Source organism: Tamandua tetradactyla, chromosome 1 (assembly GCF_023851605.1).
Source record: "Tamandua tetradactyla isolate mTamTet1 chromosome 1, mTamTet1.pri, whole genome shotgun sequence".
Classification (NCBI taxonomy): domain Eukaryota; kingdom Metazoa; phylum Chordata; class Mammalia; order Pilosa; family Myrmecophagidae; genus Tamandua; species Tamandua tetradactyla.
In genome coordinates, this window is record NC_135327.1 from 44,633,347 (window position 1) to 44,652,769 (window position 19,423).

At 38.4% G+C, this 19,423-nt stretch overlaps 1 protein-coding gene and 1 long non-coding RNA gene across 4 annotated transcripts in view; one reads left to right on the forward strand and one right to left on the reverse strand.

Annotated features, from left to right (window-relative positions):
• The window catches only part of LOC143646113 (uncharacterized), a 47,462-nt gene extending 41,076 nt beyond the window's left edge, over positions 1 to 6,386 (forward strand). The window contains exon 3 of the long non-coding RNA XR_013157296.1: positions 6,287 to 6,386. This is a non-coding gene — a long non-coding RNA (uncharacterized LOC143646113). The remainder of the gene's footprint in view (positions 1 to 6,286) is intronic.
• Positions 1 to 19,423, reverse strand: part of MACROD2 (mono-ADP ribosylhydrolase 2) — a 2,249,967-nt gene that overhangs the window by 21,097 nt on the left and 2,209,447 nt on the right. For all 3 annotated transcript variants that reach the window (XM_077115113.1, XM_077115111.1, XM_077115108.1), the window contains 2 exons: positions 5,340 to 5,417; positions 2,337 to 2,405 (listed from right to left, as the gene is read on the reverse strand). In XM_077115113.1, coding sequence (XP_076971228.1) covers positions 2,344 to 2,405; positions 5,340 to 5,417 — 140 coding nt within the window. In that variant the 3' untranslated portion in view covers positions 2,337 to 2,343. The remainder of the gene's footprint in view (positions 1 to 2,336; positions 2,406 to 5,339; positions 5,418 to 19,423) is intronic.

Here is a 19,423-nt window from a genome sequence, read left to right on the forward strand (position 1 = left end):
GCACTGACATACGTGCACCACATTTTGCACACCGGGGCCACTCTTCTCCCTCTGGAACAGGGCCAGGGATCTACCATGGGAGCCATTGCCTGGTAATTGCAGCCTTTGAAGTGTGCCTTTGAGATTCCATTGCTGCCTTTGCCCTGAGGGGTAGGTGGAGATGGGGGTTGGGGTAGGGGTAGAACCAGTGGCTGCCCTCAAGCTGCCCCCCAGTGATCTGAAGTAGCTGATCAGAGGTAAAGATTTGTGATCAGACTACACATCTCCAGAGTTTGGGGGACTAGTAATGTCCTACCCTGGTACCAGCAAGCTGAGCCAGAAGTGGGAGTTCCAGTCCCTACTGCTGCTGGACACAAGGCTAGAGGAAGGAGGATGGTAGTTGCTATAGAGAGGATGAAAGTCACTCTTCATTTATCACAATTTATCACAATTTACCAGCCTTTTCTTCAGTTCCTCCCTGGATGTTGAACAGCATTCCCCTAGACTCCAGAGTTTCAAAGTGATTGATTTAGACAGTTCCTAGTAGTTCAGTAGTTGTTTTGGTGGAGGGACTGATTCCTGGAGCCTCCTACTCCACCATCTTCCTACACTTCTGTTTCACCCAATTTCAAAAATTTCATTGAAGGTGTGCTGCACAGAACTAAAGGTTCCTTCTTCCTGGTGAACTACAAGATAATCTGGACAAACCCAGCTCTGCAGGTATTTGTGTGGAAATCAGAGAAGCCCCGCAGGTCACACACTGTCCCCTGGGATAACAGTACAAAGCTCATTGTTTGGGGAGTCAGCATGGTGTTACCAAATTTTGAACTGTGTGTACTTGAACTTCCATTTATTAGGAAAGTAACCCTGTGAGGTTACTTCCATTTCCTGGAAACCAATTTTTTTAAAACTAACCTTGGACTTTATTCCTTAAGACTTATAAATAAGTCTTAAGGAATATGCAGATAGATATTATAAAGATCCATGTTTATGGGTAAAGGAAAATGCTCATCTTATCATTAATCAAAGAAAACAGATTTATCCTGATACTTCATCTGAATATTGATCATAACAGAAAGATAATAGCATCTGAAAGAAAATAATCTTGACAAGAAGTGCACAGTTTGTTGGCAAGAAATGGGCAAAAGGAAAGGCACACCGGGGAACCAATATTTAAATTATTCAGGTTTAGTTTCACTTCATTACTTGTTAATGGGAACTTCTCTGCCATATCATTTCTGCAGCTGAGCAGGGTGTTTTAAATACATGAACAAGGTAAAAAATGAGAAACATCTGTAAAGCCATGTTTGAATAATTTTGTATTTTTTGCATCCCTATGCTACATATGTTTTACATAAATGCTATTGCATTTAGTTTTAAATGATGATCAAGACAATTATGGGAAGGATGGGGTGTACTTTCATATACTCTTAAACTTTTTTCTGCTGTAGTGGTGGAGCTCAAGGGCCTGGTGCAGTATGGCCTCCAGGCAGGGTCTAGAGGTTTAACAAGAAGATGCAGGGAGTTAACAGGAGGCCAGATGTGTCGACATATCATGAGAATCATACTTTTGATGATTCATGATTCATTTATCCCATAAATTTTTCATAGCCAAGTATTTTAAGCTAGGGATTAGAATAATTGTAAGGATCAAATTGACTTCATTCTTCCAATTCTTCTCACTAGACCTCAGGATTATGGATAAGAGTTAAGGGCCACTCATCATTCTAGATATCCTTAGGCTGTGCTGAACGATTTACAATGTTGGTCTGGAAAAACTCCTCAAAGTGGTCTGGCCCAGATTTTTCCACCTCCCTGGAGCTCATTCCACTTAACAAACTTTTGTCAAGATACAGAGGATCAACCAGGCAGTGGTGTGGGAGAAGTGGGACCAGCGCAGACTTTTCCCATGAGAATACACTCATGCCTTTAATATATTCTGTAGGGCAAAGATTTAATCTGTTTAAAAATAGATACCATAAAACTTCAGCAGGTAGCTTCTAGAAAAGTAATTTTTGAGAATCAGCTTGGGTTTTCTGAAATAATTTGATCACTCTAGGAGGTGAGGGGGTGAGACAGATTTTTTTTTTCTCGTCATAGCTCAGAAAACCAGGGTTACGGCATGATTTGGATATGCCGTGGCTTATCATCACCCCCCCACCCCTTTAAACAAGGCTGGCTTCTGTGAGTAATTCTTCCTCTTTACACCAGTGTTGTTTTGTATAAAAGATTTTAAAAATTCAACCAGAGCCATGCTGCGGGACTTGGCAAAGGAGAAGAAAATCCAATATGTCATTTACAAACAGTTCCTATGGCTGGTAAATCAATTGAAAATCCCACCACATGAGGCATCTTACCTATTAGTTAATCTTCTTGCTCACTCTCTGTTGGATCATTTATACTGTCAACCTGACTATTCATTTCAACTGTAACCAAAAAGGAAAATAAGATTAAAATTTATTAAATAAAAAATTTTCAAGCACATTAAAATGGCCTATGGCTTGATACCTTTCTGATTTTCTTGCTTATATGTTTTTTTTTGTTTATTCTCATACATTCAAGATTTAGGCACCATTCTTGAGGATTTTGCTGGTAGAAGTGAAAGGGTAAGCAGGATTGCTTTTTTACTGAGCTCTAGAAGCTGAATTGTTCTGTGCAAATTCATACTAGCTTTCTGCGTTGACAGTGTGGGTTTATTTATTACCATCTTTAGGTAAATTCAAAGGTCTTAATAGACATCTAAGAAAATAAAGAGAAAAAGCAAAGCAAAACATATCATTGGTATGCAAAGAAGAAAGCAGCTCCCTCTGTAGTAGGGCATTGTCAACAATGTTTGGTTTTTCATGTTTTCTATATTAGAATTCAAAACAGACCCTGTAAGTATGTCAATGGGAGTAGTAGCCAGTGAAAACCATAAAATAGATAAGGAAAACATCTAACCAGATCACAGAGCCCTGATAAAACATGTACTTTTACTTTATTGTGTGTAATGTTTTATTTGAGCATTTGCATAAAAATAGAATGCCTGCTTAGTGCCATTGTTCAGAAATAGCCCAGGGCAAGCACAGGAGCCACTCTGGAAATTTTCAGGGATCAGCAGGCTTAATTAGATTGATATTTTTAAAGCATCAAAGCCCACATTATAAACTGAGAGACTGCATATGACAATGGGACTCTGACCCCCCAACATCTGCAGATGCCAAGCTGTAACCTCTGTAGATGCCAAGCTGTAACCTCTGTAGCAATTGGTCAAAACATTACTTTTCAGAACTGTTAGGAGCTGATCAGTGACTGCCAGCTTCCCTAATGTTTTGCCCCACTCCCAACTCAGGACCAACCAGAGTAAGTCAAAACCATTACCCAAACTAAACACATAAAGTGCCTGCTTCTAGTTGATGGCTTCTCCTTGCCAAATCTTCTAAAAGAGGGTATGTGAAGCCTAACCTATTTTCCACTATAAAGCTTTCCCACTCCCCTGCCTGCCTTTGAGTCTGTCAAATACGAGTGATTACTCTCTTGCCATAGCAAGCTCTGAATAAATAGCTTGTGTTTGTTCTCGTTTGGGTAGGCCTCATTTATTTCCACAAAACCAACAATCCAAATCTCCCTCAAATATGAGCACTTGTTTAGAGTAAAATAGTGGCAGATGTTGGTTTTCACATCCAAAGAGGACTGAAAGTGGAAATGACATTACATATTGTCCAAACCCTTTCTCTCAACTCTCTCCCAGTGAAAAAGGTTTGTAAACCAGGTCTTCCTGTTCTCACGGAAAACTGTCTTGAGTTTCTAATGATGTACATGTTTATTCCAAACTCCACATGTGAAGGGGCTAGATGTAGTAACTCTACCTTCTTGAAATGCATCCGCTTTCCATCCTGGACCTGAGGGTTCTTCTAAGTCCCCCCTGTCTCGGCGAAGGAGTATGCAGGATAAAATATAGGAGAGTGTTCCCCTTTTGTCTCCTCCTACAACCCAAGGAATAGTCTTCAAAACTATTAATGAGTGTATGATAAAAAGCAGTCCATGACCAACTAAGTTCAGAAAAGCTGTGTTAAATCACATTAACAAGTTTCTTTACTTCTGAGGCTTCTGAGGACTGGTAGCTGCCCAATGTGCATGCTGAATCTCCAAGTGGGGATGAAAACTCAATATTTTGCATGGTATTTCCCTTTGATTTAAGGAGCATTGTATGGGCCACACACTTCTCAGAACTTGCTTTAAGAGCCATATCTAAGGTGTCACTACCAGATAGTGGCAGGTTTATTTCAGCTGAGCCTGACTAACTTGTGGTGCCTTTTAATGGATGGATCTGACACTTAAAAACACTTTTGTCCTAGCTACTATCTGCCCATGAGTTAGAAAAACAAAAACAAAAAACAGTTTACACAGAAAGGCTTATAATTGTGGGTGACAACTCAGGTGATGGCCTATCTATAAGAAGGAGGAATACCTGGTATGGGAAATTCTACTTAAAACCACCAAGTAACTTCACTCAGTGACTAAATTTTTCCCCAAGGTTATTAACGCAAAGTAACTTTGTTCTGTTTTGTTTTCCTTTGGCCATAAGAACACAAATAGCAAGTATATAAACAGTTGATCATCTGATCAGTTCTGGTTCTCCAAAACTCCACAGGCCAGGGGAATAAAATATTTATTGGATCATGTGTGTACAAATAGTTGATTTCTTGATGCAAGCAATATTTTAAAGTGTTCCTAGCACCATTGTGGGTGGGTAAGGGATTATTAGTATTCTGAGGCTCAGGATCTCACTTGGATGCCTTTATATTTTTTTGCATGGGCAGTCACCAGGAATTGAACCTGGGTCTCTGGCATGGCAGGTGAGAACTCTGCCTGCTGAGCCACTGTAGCCTGCCCTCTCTTGGATACCTTTAAAATACTTGAATAAAGAAATGTTTTTATGATACTCTTAAAGACTCACTATGATTTTGGCTAAGTTACTGATCTGATGCATGGAGGTGAAGTGATTGAAGTCCAAACCTAAGCTGGGGCTCCCTAGAATGGTGAGTGGACAAAAACAGAGCAGGTATCTTTGGCAGAAGTAAGTGATATTTGCTCAGTTACCCAGCTAGACTAGTTCTGTGTGACTTTGGAATTACCCACCATGGCTTTTAGTATTGCGAAGCATTATTAAGCAGAAGCACATGCTATTTTAAATTAGATAGCTTCAGTTTAAAAATAAAAGCTGCCATTCTTATTAGTTCCCGATACAAATTGGTTTTTGAAATTTAGTTCCTTCTATGTTGATTCATAGTACAGCTCCTTTAATCCTACATTACATGCATAAACCAAAGTATGCCAGGTTTGTATTTTGCATGAGCTCAGCTAGCTCAGAAACTTACCATCGGGACCTGTAGCATTTTCTGTATCAGTGGAGCCTTCCCTTTGCACAGGTACTCTAGGCATGTCCTTGTCTTGAGCTGAAAGAGGGAACAGACACAGTCCCTGATTAATAGAGAATTATGACAGGCTGACTGTCAATTGTTCTGTCACCCTCCATTGCCCTCTGAAATTTAAAAATACTCCTGGATTCAACTTCTCTTGCAGACAAGGTTAAAGAAGGAAATAATGGGTTGAGTTGCTTGAATACTTTAGCTCTGTCTTCTAAGTTCTCTTTGATTTGTGAGATAATTACATACACACTATGTAATTTCTCAAATTAGAAATCTGGTAGCATGAAAGCAGAAAAACTTGGTTTAATCAGAACAACCTACAATTTAAATTTAGGGAAATGGTTTTTGTGTGTGTATGTGAGAGTTTATGCAGCTTAACTTCTGCAGGGCCGGGGGGCGGGGGGAGAAAGCCCATTTTAGACATGCCTGAAATGGAAAGATTCGTTCTCCTGACAGTGAGTGAGTTTGTTTCTTTAAACACAAATAATGAATTATTTCCTTCTCTATGTGGCCATCTCAAATGTTGACATTTTGGATTGCCGAGAATTCAGTCTTTAATTTCCGTCATTCCCCTTCTGTACTAGGACAGTTTCAAGTGTGTCATCTGTTCACTCACCATTGCTAAAGTTGTACGATATGTGTGAACATAGTTGTGAAGAGATTTTCTTATTGTGGGAAATTTCCCACAGTCAAAAAGATGATAATCTTTTAGTTAAATATCTATTGTTTTCACAATCTGAAGAGCAAGGGCATTTGTAAATATAAATACAGATAAAGCATAAGAAAACCCCTAATTTTAGTTTTGAATATTTGTCTTTTTCAACCAACGATTAAATTCATTTTCATTGCATAGTACTTACTGAGCCCATAGTACACTCAATTTGTTGTGCTTCTAGGTGAGCATGAAACAAAAAGAACTCAAAGGCAGACTTTGCACCCATGTTAATGAGTACTGAATCTGACAATCTGAGCCTCAGTGGACTCCTGGGAGAAAGGTCAGTGTTTGAAGACATAAAACAAGCAGAATGGGAGATGAAAAAAAATCGTTTTAGATTTGGGGTCGGAAGTATAGGGTTGTATAAGTGGAGATACCAAAAAATCTCTCACATCAGAGCTGCAGAAGAGAATTGTGAATAAGAGACCTGTGTATTTGAAAAGTGGCTGTATAGTAGTAGAACTGAATATATGTGAGGAGAGGAGAGAACCCAGGGCAAAGATAACATAAGAAAAATGACCTGTGAGCTACCAAGTCCTTTAAAGATAAAATGAAAGTAACTGTGTCCCTGAGTTCTTTTCATTAGTTCTTGGGAATGTCATTGGGAAAGGGGAAAAAACATAACTTGAAACTTCCAACTGACTTTGTTAACATTGTATGATAAGTTTTCACACTATGCCCATTCTAGGAAGTGGATCATTTTTTAATTGCTCAACACACTCCTTGAAGAAGTTTCCAGAAGAAAACACAGATGAACTCCTCTAAGCTTGGGAACAGGAAAACTTTGCTACTTGTAATTCAAAACCCAGATGAAATTAGGAAAAAACAGCCTTGGAATAGTTCACTTTATATATCTAAACTTTCAAATGCCAAAACACCATAAGAAATGTTTAAAAATTTGAGGAAAAAAAATTAGTAACTTTTATCATTGACAAATAGAGAATATCATAATATATGAAGGGCTTCTAAAATACAGATGATCAACAGCCCAATAGAAAAATAGATAATAGATTTAACAGAGTCCATAAAAAAGGAAATAAAAATGGCCTGTAAACATGAAAAGATGATTTACCTTGCTTGTCATGATAGAAATGCAAATTAAAATCACTTTAAAAGTGGGATTTCTTCTTCCACCTAAACTTGGACTAGCATGTTGCAAACTAACTCCCCTACTGAGAACAGTTAGAAAAGTTAGAGAGATTATTTTTAAAAATTATTTTAAGGCATCAGAGAAACATCAATGCAGCACAAACATGAGGAGATGCAAAATGCTTAGTCTGATATTCCACATCTGCCAGGCTGTTAGAAGTGCTTCCAGATATCTTAGATGGTTGGGTTTGGCAGTGAAAAGATTGCCATTGAGGGTTTGACAAGAAGTGCTCTGATAAGTACCTCAGGTTGTATGTGAAGTCCCCTGAAGGTCTGTATTCTTGTAGCAAGGATGAATTTGACCAGCTCTTAAACTGAAGTTCAATTTTTAATCTACTCAATCCCTGATTTGGATTATGGAACTCTAAACTTCCTGTCAGAGAAAAAAATAAATTTTCTCTGGAGGAAGGTAAAACTATCCAGAGCCTCACGTTAACTGTACAATTTTTCAAACAGTATCTAGTATTCAATAAAACATTGCTTGGCATTCCAAAAGGATAAGACCAGATCACCAAAAACCAAGAGGATAGAAAAGACAAGTGTTAAAGAACTTGGGTATCAAGTTGGAAAATTTTCATAGTACGAAGTTTATCAGAAATAGATTCTCTTTAAAAAGTCATATGGAAATTCTAGAATGGAAAAAATATCTAATAATTGAAGTTAAGAATTCCACAGATGGCTTTGAAAGCAGTTAGACACAGCTGAAGCAGGGATGAGTAAATTGAAAGTTAGGTCAGATGAAAATATAAAGACAAAAACAGGTGAAAAACCCAGAAAAGTGAAATAGACATATGGGACATGGTCTGGCCTATGTGTAATTAGACTAAAGAAGGGGAGAAAGGAGGGAAAATGTGTCAAAAACAGTATGTGCAGATAATGGCTGAGAAATTCCCAAAACTAATGTAAGATATCAAACCACTCTTTCAAGAGTATTATCTCCAAAAAGAATAAATGCAAATCAAACATCACTCAAGCAGTTCATTGTAAATTTGCTGTAAACCAAGAATAAGGAGAAAACATAAAACTACATAGTGAACAAAGGCCTATTCACTTCAATATAGTCATAATACTTGTAAATTGCTTCTCAGTAGAAAGGATGGAAGCCAGAAGGCAGTGCAATGACATCTTCAAAGTGCTGAAAGAAAAACTCTCCAAAATAAAATTCTATACCCAACAAAAACTTTCCAAATTTAAATATGAAGGAAAGGTATTTTTGGGGTGGGGGTGAGGAAACCCAGAATCTGTTATCAGCAGACTTACACTAAAAGACATAGTTTTTACTATTCTCAAAATATATCCCAGGTGGATTATAGAATGAATCTGTAATATAGGAAAAGACTTTCATGACGTTAGGCCAAAATTTCTTTCATGGGACAAAGCACTAGGCATTAAGAAAAGTTTAAATTTAATGTTTTCTAGATCTGGAAAGCATTAATCTGGAAAACATTAAAATTAGTAATATCAGTTTATCAGAACATACCACTGAAAGTATAAAGTAAACTAGCATGGAAGAAGCTATTTGCATTATATGTTACTTACAAAGGACTATACAGAATTTATAAAGAAATTAATACACAAAATAGCATAGGAAATGTCAAGAAACCTAATAGAAAATGGGCAAAACACAAAAAGGCGTCACAAAAGATGATATCTTGGAAATTTACTTTTTTGCATGACTTTTACAAAATCTCAGATTTAAAATCCTTGGTTTTTTACTACTTGAGTAACAATAAGATGGTCTGACGACTTGTCCAATTCCCTAAGATATAGCAGGACTAATTAAAACATTTATTATAAGAAATGACTACTATAAGAAGAAATTAATAATAAATCTAGCTCTGTGTACGTGTTATGTTCTTGACTTTCTCCTCAGGGTCACTTTTGCAATGGGATCTAGAGTATATAGCTGATACTTCCAGGGAATCTTTCAGGGTGGTCATGCTAGTGATGGTAATAAACCTGGTGACATCACTGTGGAGAAACCCCTCTGGCATAATGGAAAACTTTCTAATAGGTGGGATGCTGGTCAATTAAAGGGCACTAAATGAAAATGAAGGAAGATAGAACATTTAAGAACTGGGTGAGAGAAAGGAAGACGTTGAAGAAAAAAGGTCAGAGAGGCAAATCAGGAAACATTTAAATTACCTGTCCTATGTACTGCCTTTTTACCTCATTATTTTAAGATGAGTGTGTGAGAAGTCTCAAGTTGCTTCCCTCTGCATTAGCGCAAAATAGCATGAGATTCAATGGCAGGTTTATGATCACAAGAGAGGGAAAAACAGGAATCAAACTTGTAACTCTGCATACTGCTGCATGCCTCGAGCAGAGGGAGGCATATCTATTAACTGTTTCTGAAAACTCTAATGGTATGTTTGGTAGACATCATTATTTTACTTTTTCTTTAGAGAAATTATGCATTTATAAAACAATCATAAAATGCATGAAATAGAGGATCCTGTATAGTACCTTGCATTAGTGTAGCATTTGTTACAAATGATGATAGAACATTCTTATAATTGTGCTATATTAACTATAGTCCTTGGTTTAACTTAGGGTTGATTCTCTGCTAATGTAGTTCTTGGCTTTTTAAAAAAGTTTTATTCTGTTACCATATAGGCAATCTAACATTTCCTTTTAAACACATTCAGATATAAATTTTAGTGCTGTTAACTGTCTACAATGTTTTTATTCAATATTATATTACAATACATATTATTATCTAATATTTAATAAAAACAGGTATGCATGCTATATACATATATGCATGAATGTGGTCTGACTGTGCTCATGTGAATTTGCATGTGCACTTGTGTATGCATGTATAAGTACATGTTTGAATGTGGGGGTTATTTGGGAAAAGGGAGAGGAACAATAGACATTTGTTACTTTGACATGTCTGTGGAATAGTTACTGTCCCTAGTGACTTCTTTCCTGAAAGGTAATGCAACAGATCATCCCAGAGAAATGATTCCATTTCACAGAGACAGCAGAATCTGATCAAAACAAAAATTGCCTCAGCAACCTATTTATTCCAACATGCCTGAATTTCCTCCCTTTTTGCTGGCTGCTGCTTGAAATACAAACAAGAGGTACATTTCAGGCCTCTTAGTGGGAAGTTAAAGATGCTGAAATAGAGTCTGGAGCATTCAGTACTGTTTTTATTTTCAATTACTAACCGCAAGTGTCCTCTTCCAGGCCTTGATTACGGTGACCTTTTGTAAGCCAGCGGCGTTACATAAGAAGTAATAAATGAAGCAACTTAGATCACAGAAGAACAGACTACAATGCATACAGAATGTAGCCAACCAGGTTTTTTTAATACATCAACATGGAGAGATGCTGGTGGATCTTCCAGCTTTTTCTTTTGAGATTTGTGTTGGCAAATGCCACACAGCAGAGTTACAATAAACTCTACCAAGAAATAATTATAGCTAGAACTATATGTAAAAAAAAATGTAGCATTTGTAGCTATATGTGTTTCATGACAGTTTGAGAGAGCAGGGCCTCTGAAGATTCAATTATATTGAATTAAAGTGGTATTGACCCAAATTGCACATTCTTTTTTTTTTTTCAATAATGACATTCCTTTATTCTTCCTCATGCAAAAACATTTTTTAAAATTTGTACATTGTACATTTCACTATTGTTATACATTCTAGGCATTCCTAGATTATACCATCTCAATCTTTAACATCTATCTTTCTTTCTGATTTCATTTATGTCCCCAGCCCTCCTCCCTTTATCATTCTCACATGCAGCTTCATTCAGTGTTTTAACATAATTATATTACAGTTAGGTAGTATTGTGCTGTCCATTTCTGAGTTTTTGTATCCAGTCCTGTTGCACAGTCTGTATCCCTTCAGCTCCAATTACCCCTTATCGTACCCTAGTTCTATCTCCTGATGATCTCTGTTACCAACGACATATTCCAAGTATATTCACTAATGTCAGTTCATATCAGTGAGACCATACAGTATTTGTCCTTTAGTTTTTGGCTAGTCTCACTCAGCATAATGTTCTCAAGGTCCATCCATGTTGTTACATACTTCATAAGTTTATTCTGTCTTAAAGCTGCATAATATTCCATCGTATGTATATGCCACAGTTTGTTTAGCCACTCTTCTGTTGATGGACATTTTGGCTGTTTCCATCTCTTTGCAATTGTAAATAATGCTGCTATACATTGGTGTGCAAGTGTCCATTTGTGTCTTTACCCTTAAGTCCTCTGAGTAGATACCTTGCAGTGGTATTGCTGGGTCTTATGGCAATTCTATATTCAGCTTTTTGAGGAACCGCCAAACTGTCTTCCACAGTGGTTGCACCATTTGACATTCCCACCAACAGTGAATAAGTGTGCCTCTTTCACCGCATCCTCTCCAGCATTTGTCATTTTCTGTTTTGTTGATAATGGCCATTGTGGTGGGTGTGAGATGATACCTCATTGTGGTTTTGATTTGCATTTCTCTAATGGCTAGGGATGTTGAGCATCTCTTCATGTGCCTTTTGGCCATTTGTATTTCCTCTTCTGAGAAGTGTCTGTTCAAGTCTTTTTCCCATTTTGTAATTGGATTGGCTGTCTTTTTGTTGTTGAGTTGAACAATCTCTTTATAAATTCTGGATACTAGACCGTTATCTGATATGTCGTTTCCAAATATTGTCTCCCATTGTGTAGGCTGTCTTTTTACTTTCTTGATGAAGTTCTTTGATGCACAAAACTGTTTAATTTTGAGGAGTTCCCATTTCTTTCTTTCTTTCTTCAGTGCTCTTGCTGTAGGTGTAAGGTCTATAAAACCGCCTCCGATTATAAGATTTGTAAGATATCTCCCTACATTTTCCTCTAACTGTTTTATGGTCTTAGACCTAATGTTTAGATCTTTGATCCATTTTGAGTTAACTTTTGTATAGGGTGTGAGACATGGGTCTTCTTTCATTCTTTTGCATATGGATATCCAGTTCTCTAGGCACCATTTATTGAAGAGACTGTTCTGTCCCAGGTGAGTTGGCTTGACTGCCTTATCAAAGATCAAATGTCCATAGATGAGAGGGTCTATATCTGAGCACTCTATTCGATTCCACTGGTCAATATATCTATCTTTATGCCAGTACCATGCTGTTTTGACCACTGTGGCTTCATAATATGCCTTAAAGTCAGGCAGTGTGAAACCTCCAGCTTTGTTTTTTTTCTTCAAGATACTTTTAGCAATTTGGGGCACCCTCCCCTTCCAGATAAATTTGCTTATTGGTTTTTCTATTTCTGAAAAGTAAGTTGTTGGGATTTGGATTGGTATTACGTTGAATCTGTAAATCAAATTGCACATTCTTGAACCACCATGACAACTTTTGCCACACCTATGGTTACAACTTTGTTCTTAATATAGTGTGTTATATAAGTAAGAAATGTTTGATTCTTCCATACCACCCACATAGACATGTACTTCACTGTCCCTTGACCTTGGACCTGGCCATGAAACTTGATTGAAACTGGTTTTAGCCAATGGGATATTAGCAGAGGCTGGTCAGGCAGAGGTTTGAATGTACTTGTATGGTTGGGGTTCACCCCCTTGTGCTCCTGCCTTTCAACAGAACATGTTCGAGGAGCTGATGATCCAATTAGGATGATATCTGGATCCAACCCACAGGCTGAAGTCATTCCTGTCCTAGAGCTGTATAGCTGATTCTCATATCCATGACAGCTAGATAACTGTTCTAAGTATCTGTGCCAGTTTGGAAATGCTATGTATCCCAGAAAAGCCATGTTTTAATCCTGGTCCAATCTTGTGGTGGCAGTCTTTTCTTTTGATCCTGATTCAATCCTATATGTTGGAAACTTTTGATTAGATTATTTCCACAGAGATGTGACATGCCCAATGTGGGTGTGACCTTCTGACTAGATGGAAGGGTAACTCCACCCATTCCAGATGGGGCTTAATTAGTTTTCTAGAGTCTTTAAAAGAGGAAACATTTTGGAGAAACCTCAGAAATGACAGAGTCAACAGAAACTTCAGAGCAGAACTGACACAGATGCTGAAACCTGGAGAACAGACACACAGATGTTTGAAGATGCTTGGAGCCCAGCAGACATTTTTTTGAGAGGTTAAGCAAGCTAGAACCTAGATGGAGCTAAGGGGAGACAAGAGATGAAATCCAGTACCCAAGAGTCAAAGAAAGGAACTCCCAAAGAAACAGAGGCTGAAAGCAATGGAGCCAAGGAGCAAGGGGCCAGCAAAGGGACTAAAATGCCTTTCAGCTAACAGAGGTGTTCCAGATGTATTGGCCATTCTTGAATTGAGGTATCTTTCCCTGGATACCTTAGCTTGGATGTTTTCATAGACTTAGAACTATAAACTTGTAAATTATTAAATTCCCTTTATAAAATCCATTCCATTACTGGCATATTGCATTCTGGCAGCATTTTAGGAATTAATACAGTACCCAAGATTGAAGATGGTTTGTTACACAGCATAATCATGGTAATAGCTAACACAGTAATAACATATTTTTAATGAACTCAGTACTAATTTAGCTATGAAATAATGACCTTGATTTGCTCCTAATATTTTAACAAGTGATGATAGATGTTAATCATGATGTTGCCTAAAATAATATACTGACTTACAAACAATACATGTATAAAATTAGACCTTTTCCCTAGACCACCTTACTTCACTGCCTAAGTCTAGAATCCAAGTACAGCTAAATGAAAGGAGATCAGAAACCAATTTAATGAGGAAGAACAGACTGTCAATGTAAATACATGACTTGAAAGTTGTCTTATGGAAAATTGTGTTATAATGATATTTTCCCACAAACAGTTTTTTATATTCCAGTCACCAACAATACTTAAAATTATCCTGTCACTCTTCTCAATGTGCTTCTAACTGCCAAAACTAAATATATTTATCCTTAAAAAATAAATTCCAGTTCTGTTAATGGCACGGGTTTATCCATTCATATAACTGCTTAGGCAGCATCCAGGTTTCATATCCAGGTGTCTTGTGATAAGAGGCAGTGGTGTGTATGTGTATAGAGAGGAAGAGGGGGTGGCTGAACACCTTCTCCTGGAAAGATTCATGCACACTAAAAGACAAATTGGTGGGCATTTAATGAAGATATACTAGCTACTTCCCCTATGACAAATGCCATACAACAAATCAGAACTTTAGCCTCTATAAATCCTCTCCTCCAATGAACATACATTTGTTTTCTGTTTTGTTTTGTTTGGCAAGTTTGGGATTTGTTTTGGATTTGGCAAGTTATGATAGGTAGCAATGTCTAACTGAAGTTTGTATAAGAGCAACCTCCAGAATAACCTCTCAACTCTATCTGAACTCTCTCAGCCACTGATATTTTATTTGTTACATTTCTTTTTCCCTTTTTTGGTCAGGAAGGCATTGATGATCCCATGGTGCCAGGGCCTGACTCATTTCTGGGGATCATCCCCCATGCTGCCAAGGAGACTTTCAGCCCTGAATGTCATGCCCTATGTTGGGGGGAAAGGCAATGATTTCCCTTGCAGAGTTGGGTTTAGAGAGAGTGAGGCCACATCTGAGCAACAAAAGGAGTCCTCTGGAAGTAACTCTTAGGCATACCTATAGGTAGACTAAGCTTCTCTGCTACATGAATAAGCTTTATGAGAGCAAGCCTCAAGATTAAGGGCTTGGTGGAAAGGCCTACTTTTAATTCTAAGTGCACTTGCAGGGCATGTTATGTTGAATATGTACATTAGAATATGACTCCTTTCTCAAAGCATCTGTGGCCTGTTGGTCTCCAGTAACTCTCTAGAAGAAGCATTTTCTTGGCAAGGGGATAAAGAGGCCAGAAAATCTCTAACATTGTGATGGGTGTCTCATCAAGTGTATAGAATATCTCAGGCCCAGGTTCACCTTACTTTATTTGTCTGTCTCTGTGTGTATATGTGTGTGTTTATTTTCTGTGTGTCTTTTCTGTTTTGCTGTTTTCTCTCTCAGTCTTCCAGACAAGAAAGTGATCAATCTTATATAGGCTCTTCAGGGAAGGGGGGAAAAGGAAGTTCTTTTTACCTGGGACACTCAAGAGCCTCCTCCTGTACTTCTTGTTCACTCCAAAGATCTTGTCTTATTTATTTTCTCTTTTGTTCTCTATTTGGTGAAGCTCCTGTTTTCTGCTAGAGATCATTAATTCTAGGTATTTATTATAGTCTGCCTTTTCTGTCCCAGTATCCTCTGAGTAGGAGACACTGAGATGGAGAATGGCAGTGAGTTTTCCTGTATCTTTGAGAAAAGAAAGGAAAGGTGTTCCTGGTTGACTTCATGCTCTTGTGGGAAGTTTCCTGGGCTGCTCCTCTCCTAGTTGTGGGAGAGTAACTTGCTGTAATGAAGATGTCATTCAGTATTATTCGTGCATCTGGTTAAGTTAGGAGGTAGGTTGGGTAATACCAGTCTAAAGCCTTTCACATTTCTGGAAATGTCTTGCCTTTTTTCTGGATATTGCCCTTTTCTTTGGTTTGATTGCTATTCGTGTTAAGACTGCCTGCTTGTTTTGCTTACCTGCTGTCTATGTTATGTGTGGGAAAAGTAGGTTTTGAAATCTGACTTCATATCACCATCTTAAACCCGAGATCATGTGCCTGGACTCCTTTGATGTGTGTGACTGGGTGTTTGCTATGGATATTACACACACATGACCTTTGCCAACAGCTGGTTTCAAGAATATTTTTCAAATGACACTTATGATTTCACTTGGTTTACCTTTAACCCATGCTTCTTTTGGATAAGAATACAATTGTGACCACTTATAGCTTATCTAATTTATTTTCTTTCAAATAGACTCAACCCTAAAGCTGCTACCAACCATTCTACTCCTCTTCATCATTTGGACAAACACTGTACATACATACCCTTGTATTCCTCTTCAAAGTCAAATAATGAATAATTAAGCTGTCAGGGTCAAACTTGTAGAAAATTTGCATGTTTCAATAAAACACCTTTCCATGGCTACATGCTTCTCCATGTTTTAATTGAGAATATTAGACCCTAATCAAAATCAGAAGCCATCTCTACTAGGTGATGAAAGGCAGTGGTGGTAGCTGGGGGTGAGCATGAGATCCTGATAAGTATATAAATCTTTCTGTTATATTTAAATCGAAGATGTGTCTCCTTGCAGTCACTTTGAGAATGGTTTGGATACTCATCAATCAGTTATTGCCAGAATAACTACTTTAAAGAGAAATCCAATATTTAAGAAAAGAAAAAAAATGAAAAAAGAAAAAAAAGGTTCTCCAGATATTTCAGTGTCTACCATGGGCTGGGATGTCAAGTGAAGGAAACATATAACTGCCCGTATGGACCTTGCAAGCTAGCAAAGAAAGACATGAAGTTCTCAACCATCCACAATGCCAAGTTGCCAAGTGACAAGAGTGTAATGGAGGTATGAACCAAGAACTGTAGGGAAACAAAGGAGGGAGTGATTCACCTTATCTGAAAGAACTGAAGAAAGACCATTGAGTAGGAGATGACATTTAAGTTGGAGTTAGATGGGTGAGTTGGTTTTAAGCATTTGGAGAGGTAGAAATATCTCCTGTGTGTAAAACATCTGGAGGACTCAGTTTTTAAAACCTTCAGCCAGACCACTGTCTTTTTCCTTTTCCTGACCCTTTTCATTTTCCCCTGTTCCCGCTTTCTGGGTCATGCTGCTCACACAAAGCCGAGAAGGTGGATCCCAATCTAGAAGGGGTGATTGCTCAAGCCATGCCAGGGACTATCACCTTTGGCTTAACTGGAGCTGGAGTCTGATCACATTCTACATGTTTGGCTTTTTGTTTCCCTTTCCCTTTGCTAGGCCTCAATTAAGCATTTAATTTTTGTTAAGCCTCATCATGCATTCTCCACCCCTACAGGGTTTGGCAGAAATGAAGACTAAAAGGAGGCCCTTCTGAGCTTGTGGGCTGCCAGAATGTCTCTCAGATCAGGGTCTTTCCAGCAGGAACAATGCAAATTGGGGGTCTTTAAATCCCCCCACCTCCCACCCCGGACCATCAAACGCTCTTTGTGGCTTTTGTTTCTCTCCAACCAGATAAATCTGTACACAGTAGGTTCCCAGGGGACACAGGCATATGATTTTTTTTTTCAGAAGTTTCTTGATTTTTTTTTTTTTTTGAACTCTAATAGGGTTTTAACTATGTAAGGAGTCACACTGGGGACAAGCTTTGGTCTTTTCAATGGTTCTTTGTGTGAAATCTTTCATAAGGAAAGAACCTACTTCTGGAAATAACCAAAGCTGAATTCTCAGAAGCTTCATCACACACACTTAACACTTCCAAAAGAAAGCCATTCTGATTGCTTGGGCTGAAATCCTGTGTGATTACATATATAGATCTTCAATCAAAGAATAAATCAATCCTATACATTCTTAATTATGGATGTCCTTAATTATTTCCACTAGATCTTACCCTTTTTGGATGTTACATTTTCCAAAATAGCACAATTGATTCTGAACAGTTAATAAAATCTAGGCATCACCTTTGCCCCTGACCTAAGTACTAGAAGCCTATACCTGCATTCAAGAAAGAATGTGCAGATGTACAAAAGCAGCAGAGAATGGTTATCAGAGGGCTGTGAACTGGAAGTAAGCATATTCAATTCTGTCAAGCTAATTCCATTTCTGATCTCGGCTGCTCAACACCAATTTTTCCAGCTTGAAAGAACAATAGAATGTTTCCTAGAAGTTTTCACACATAACTGAAATTAAAACTAAAGCCCATTTTCCATTCAGCTTGTCTTCCCAAAGCCCTGTCACAGATACCTGGATCTTAACTTTTGTATCTCTTTGGATCTAACCATTTTGATGCTTTCAGACAGTTGAGCACTACTAGAGCAAACATACAAATACATACTATCTGAGAGTGTAGGCCACATTGACTAAATATATGTAACCAATACTGCTAGTGAATTAAGCCATACTGCCTTTTGTTAGAGTTCAGTCACCTGTGAGAAGCTGACATGTTTGCTAAGCGCCTCTGCCTAGGGGCTTTACTCTACCTTCTCAATTGTAGACGTATGGACACGTGTCCATATTGCCACCTTTTGTCTGGGTAAAATTGCTTTCCTCAAACTTCCTCAAAAAATAAAAAGATGCTTGACCATAATAAAAAGATGCTTGACCATCTTTCAGTCTAATCACATCCCTTTACAGAAATGAACACTAGGACCCAGAGAAGTGGCATGGCTGCTCAAGGCCATACAGTTGTGAGGTTAGGACTCAGTTCTCCTAACCCTGCTACTGGGCTGTTCTAACCACACCAACTGCACATGTGAAGGGGTATGAGATACCCATGGAGGCAGACTGAAATGGGGCTGGAATTTGGAAGAAGGCTTTGAATCTCCTTTCACTGGCCTGTTTGGTAATCCATTTGAAATGGAAGGAGTAGAATGTCTTCTGTATCCCTGAAATGGATTGGAGAAGAGGCTACAGTTGAAGGTTGCCAACTCCTATTGAAGGTCAGGGAGTTCACTGTTGTCTGCACAGCCAGCCTGCAATGAGCCAAGTTGAATGCTAGCATGCCAAGGATCTCTCCAGCAGCTCTTCCCTCCTGCAGGATCTCCAAGTCCCTGTGGCATGGACCACCTTCCCCTGTGAGGCATTTTAGGGTTGAGGCTTAGGGATTTCTTTTTTCCAAGGTAGGCTCACTTCATGGTCTCAAAGAAAAGGGAATAGCTGATCAGCATCAGCTAGGGTATAATGAAGTCAAGCCCCCAACTCTAGCCCTCAAGAGTTTTTCTGGTTTCTTGCCTCAACATAACCTCGCTCAGCGCTTATGGCCCTGGATTACTTACTAATCCCAAATTTAAGCTGCTCACCTGGTTGGTTCCTTCAAAGCTTGACTGATTTCTGATCTCAGCATTTTGTTTTTCTCTTGACTGCTGATGTCTCCAGGCTCCCTGCTGTCTACTAGATTCATGAATAGTTTACTTGTTCCAAGATTTTGACAACATGGACTTCTCATCCCTCTGGCTGTCTCTGCCTCAACCACTGTCTGGCTCTTCTCTCAGGCTGTCATAATACTTTTTCTGTACTTGTCAAACTGACTTCATTCTGTGTGTGGAAACAGCGCCTCCAGTGAGAGAATAGACTCTGACAGCACTAAATAATGGAACCTGCACTTGCTTTATCTCTTAACATTTAAGCTCTTGTT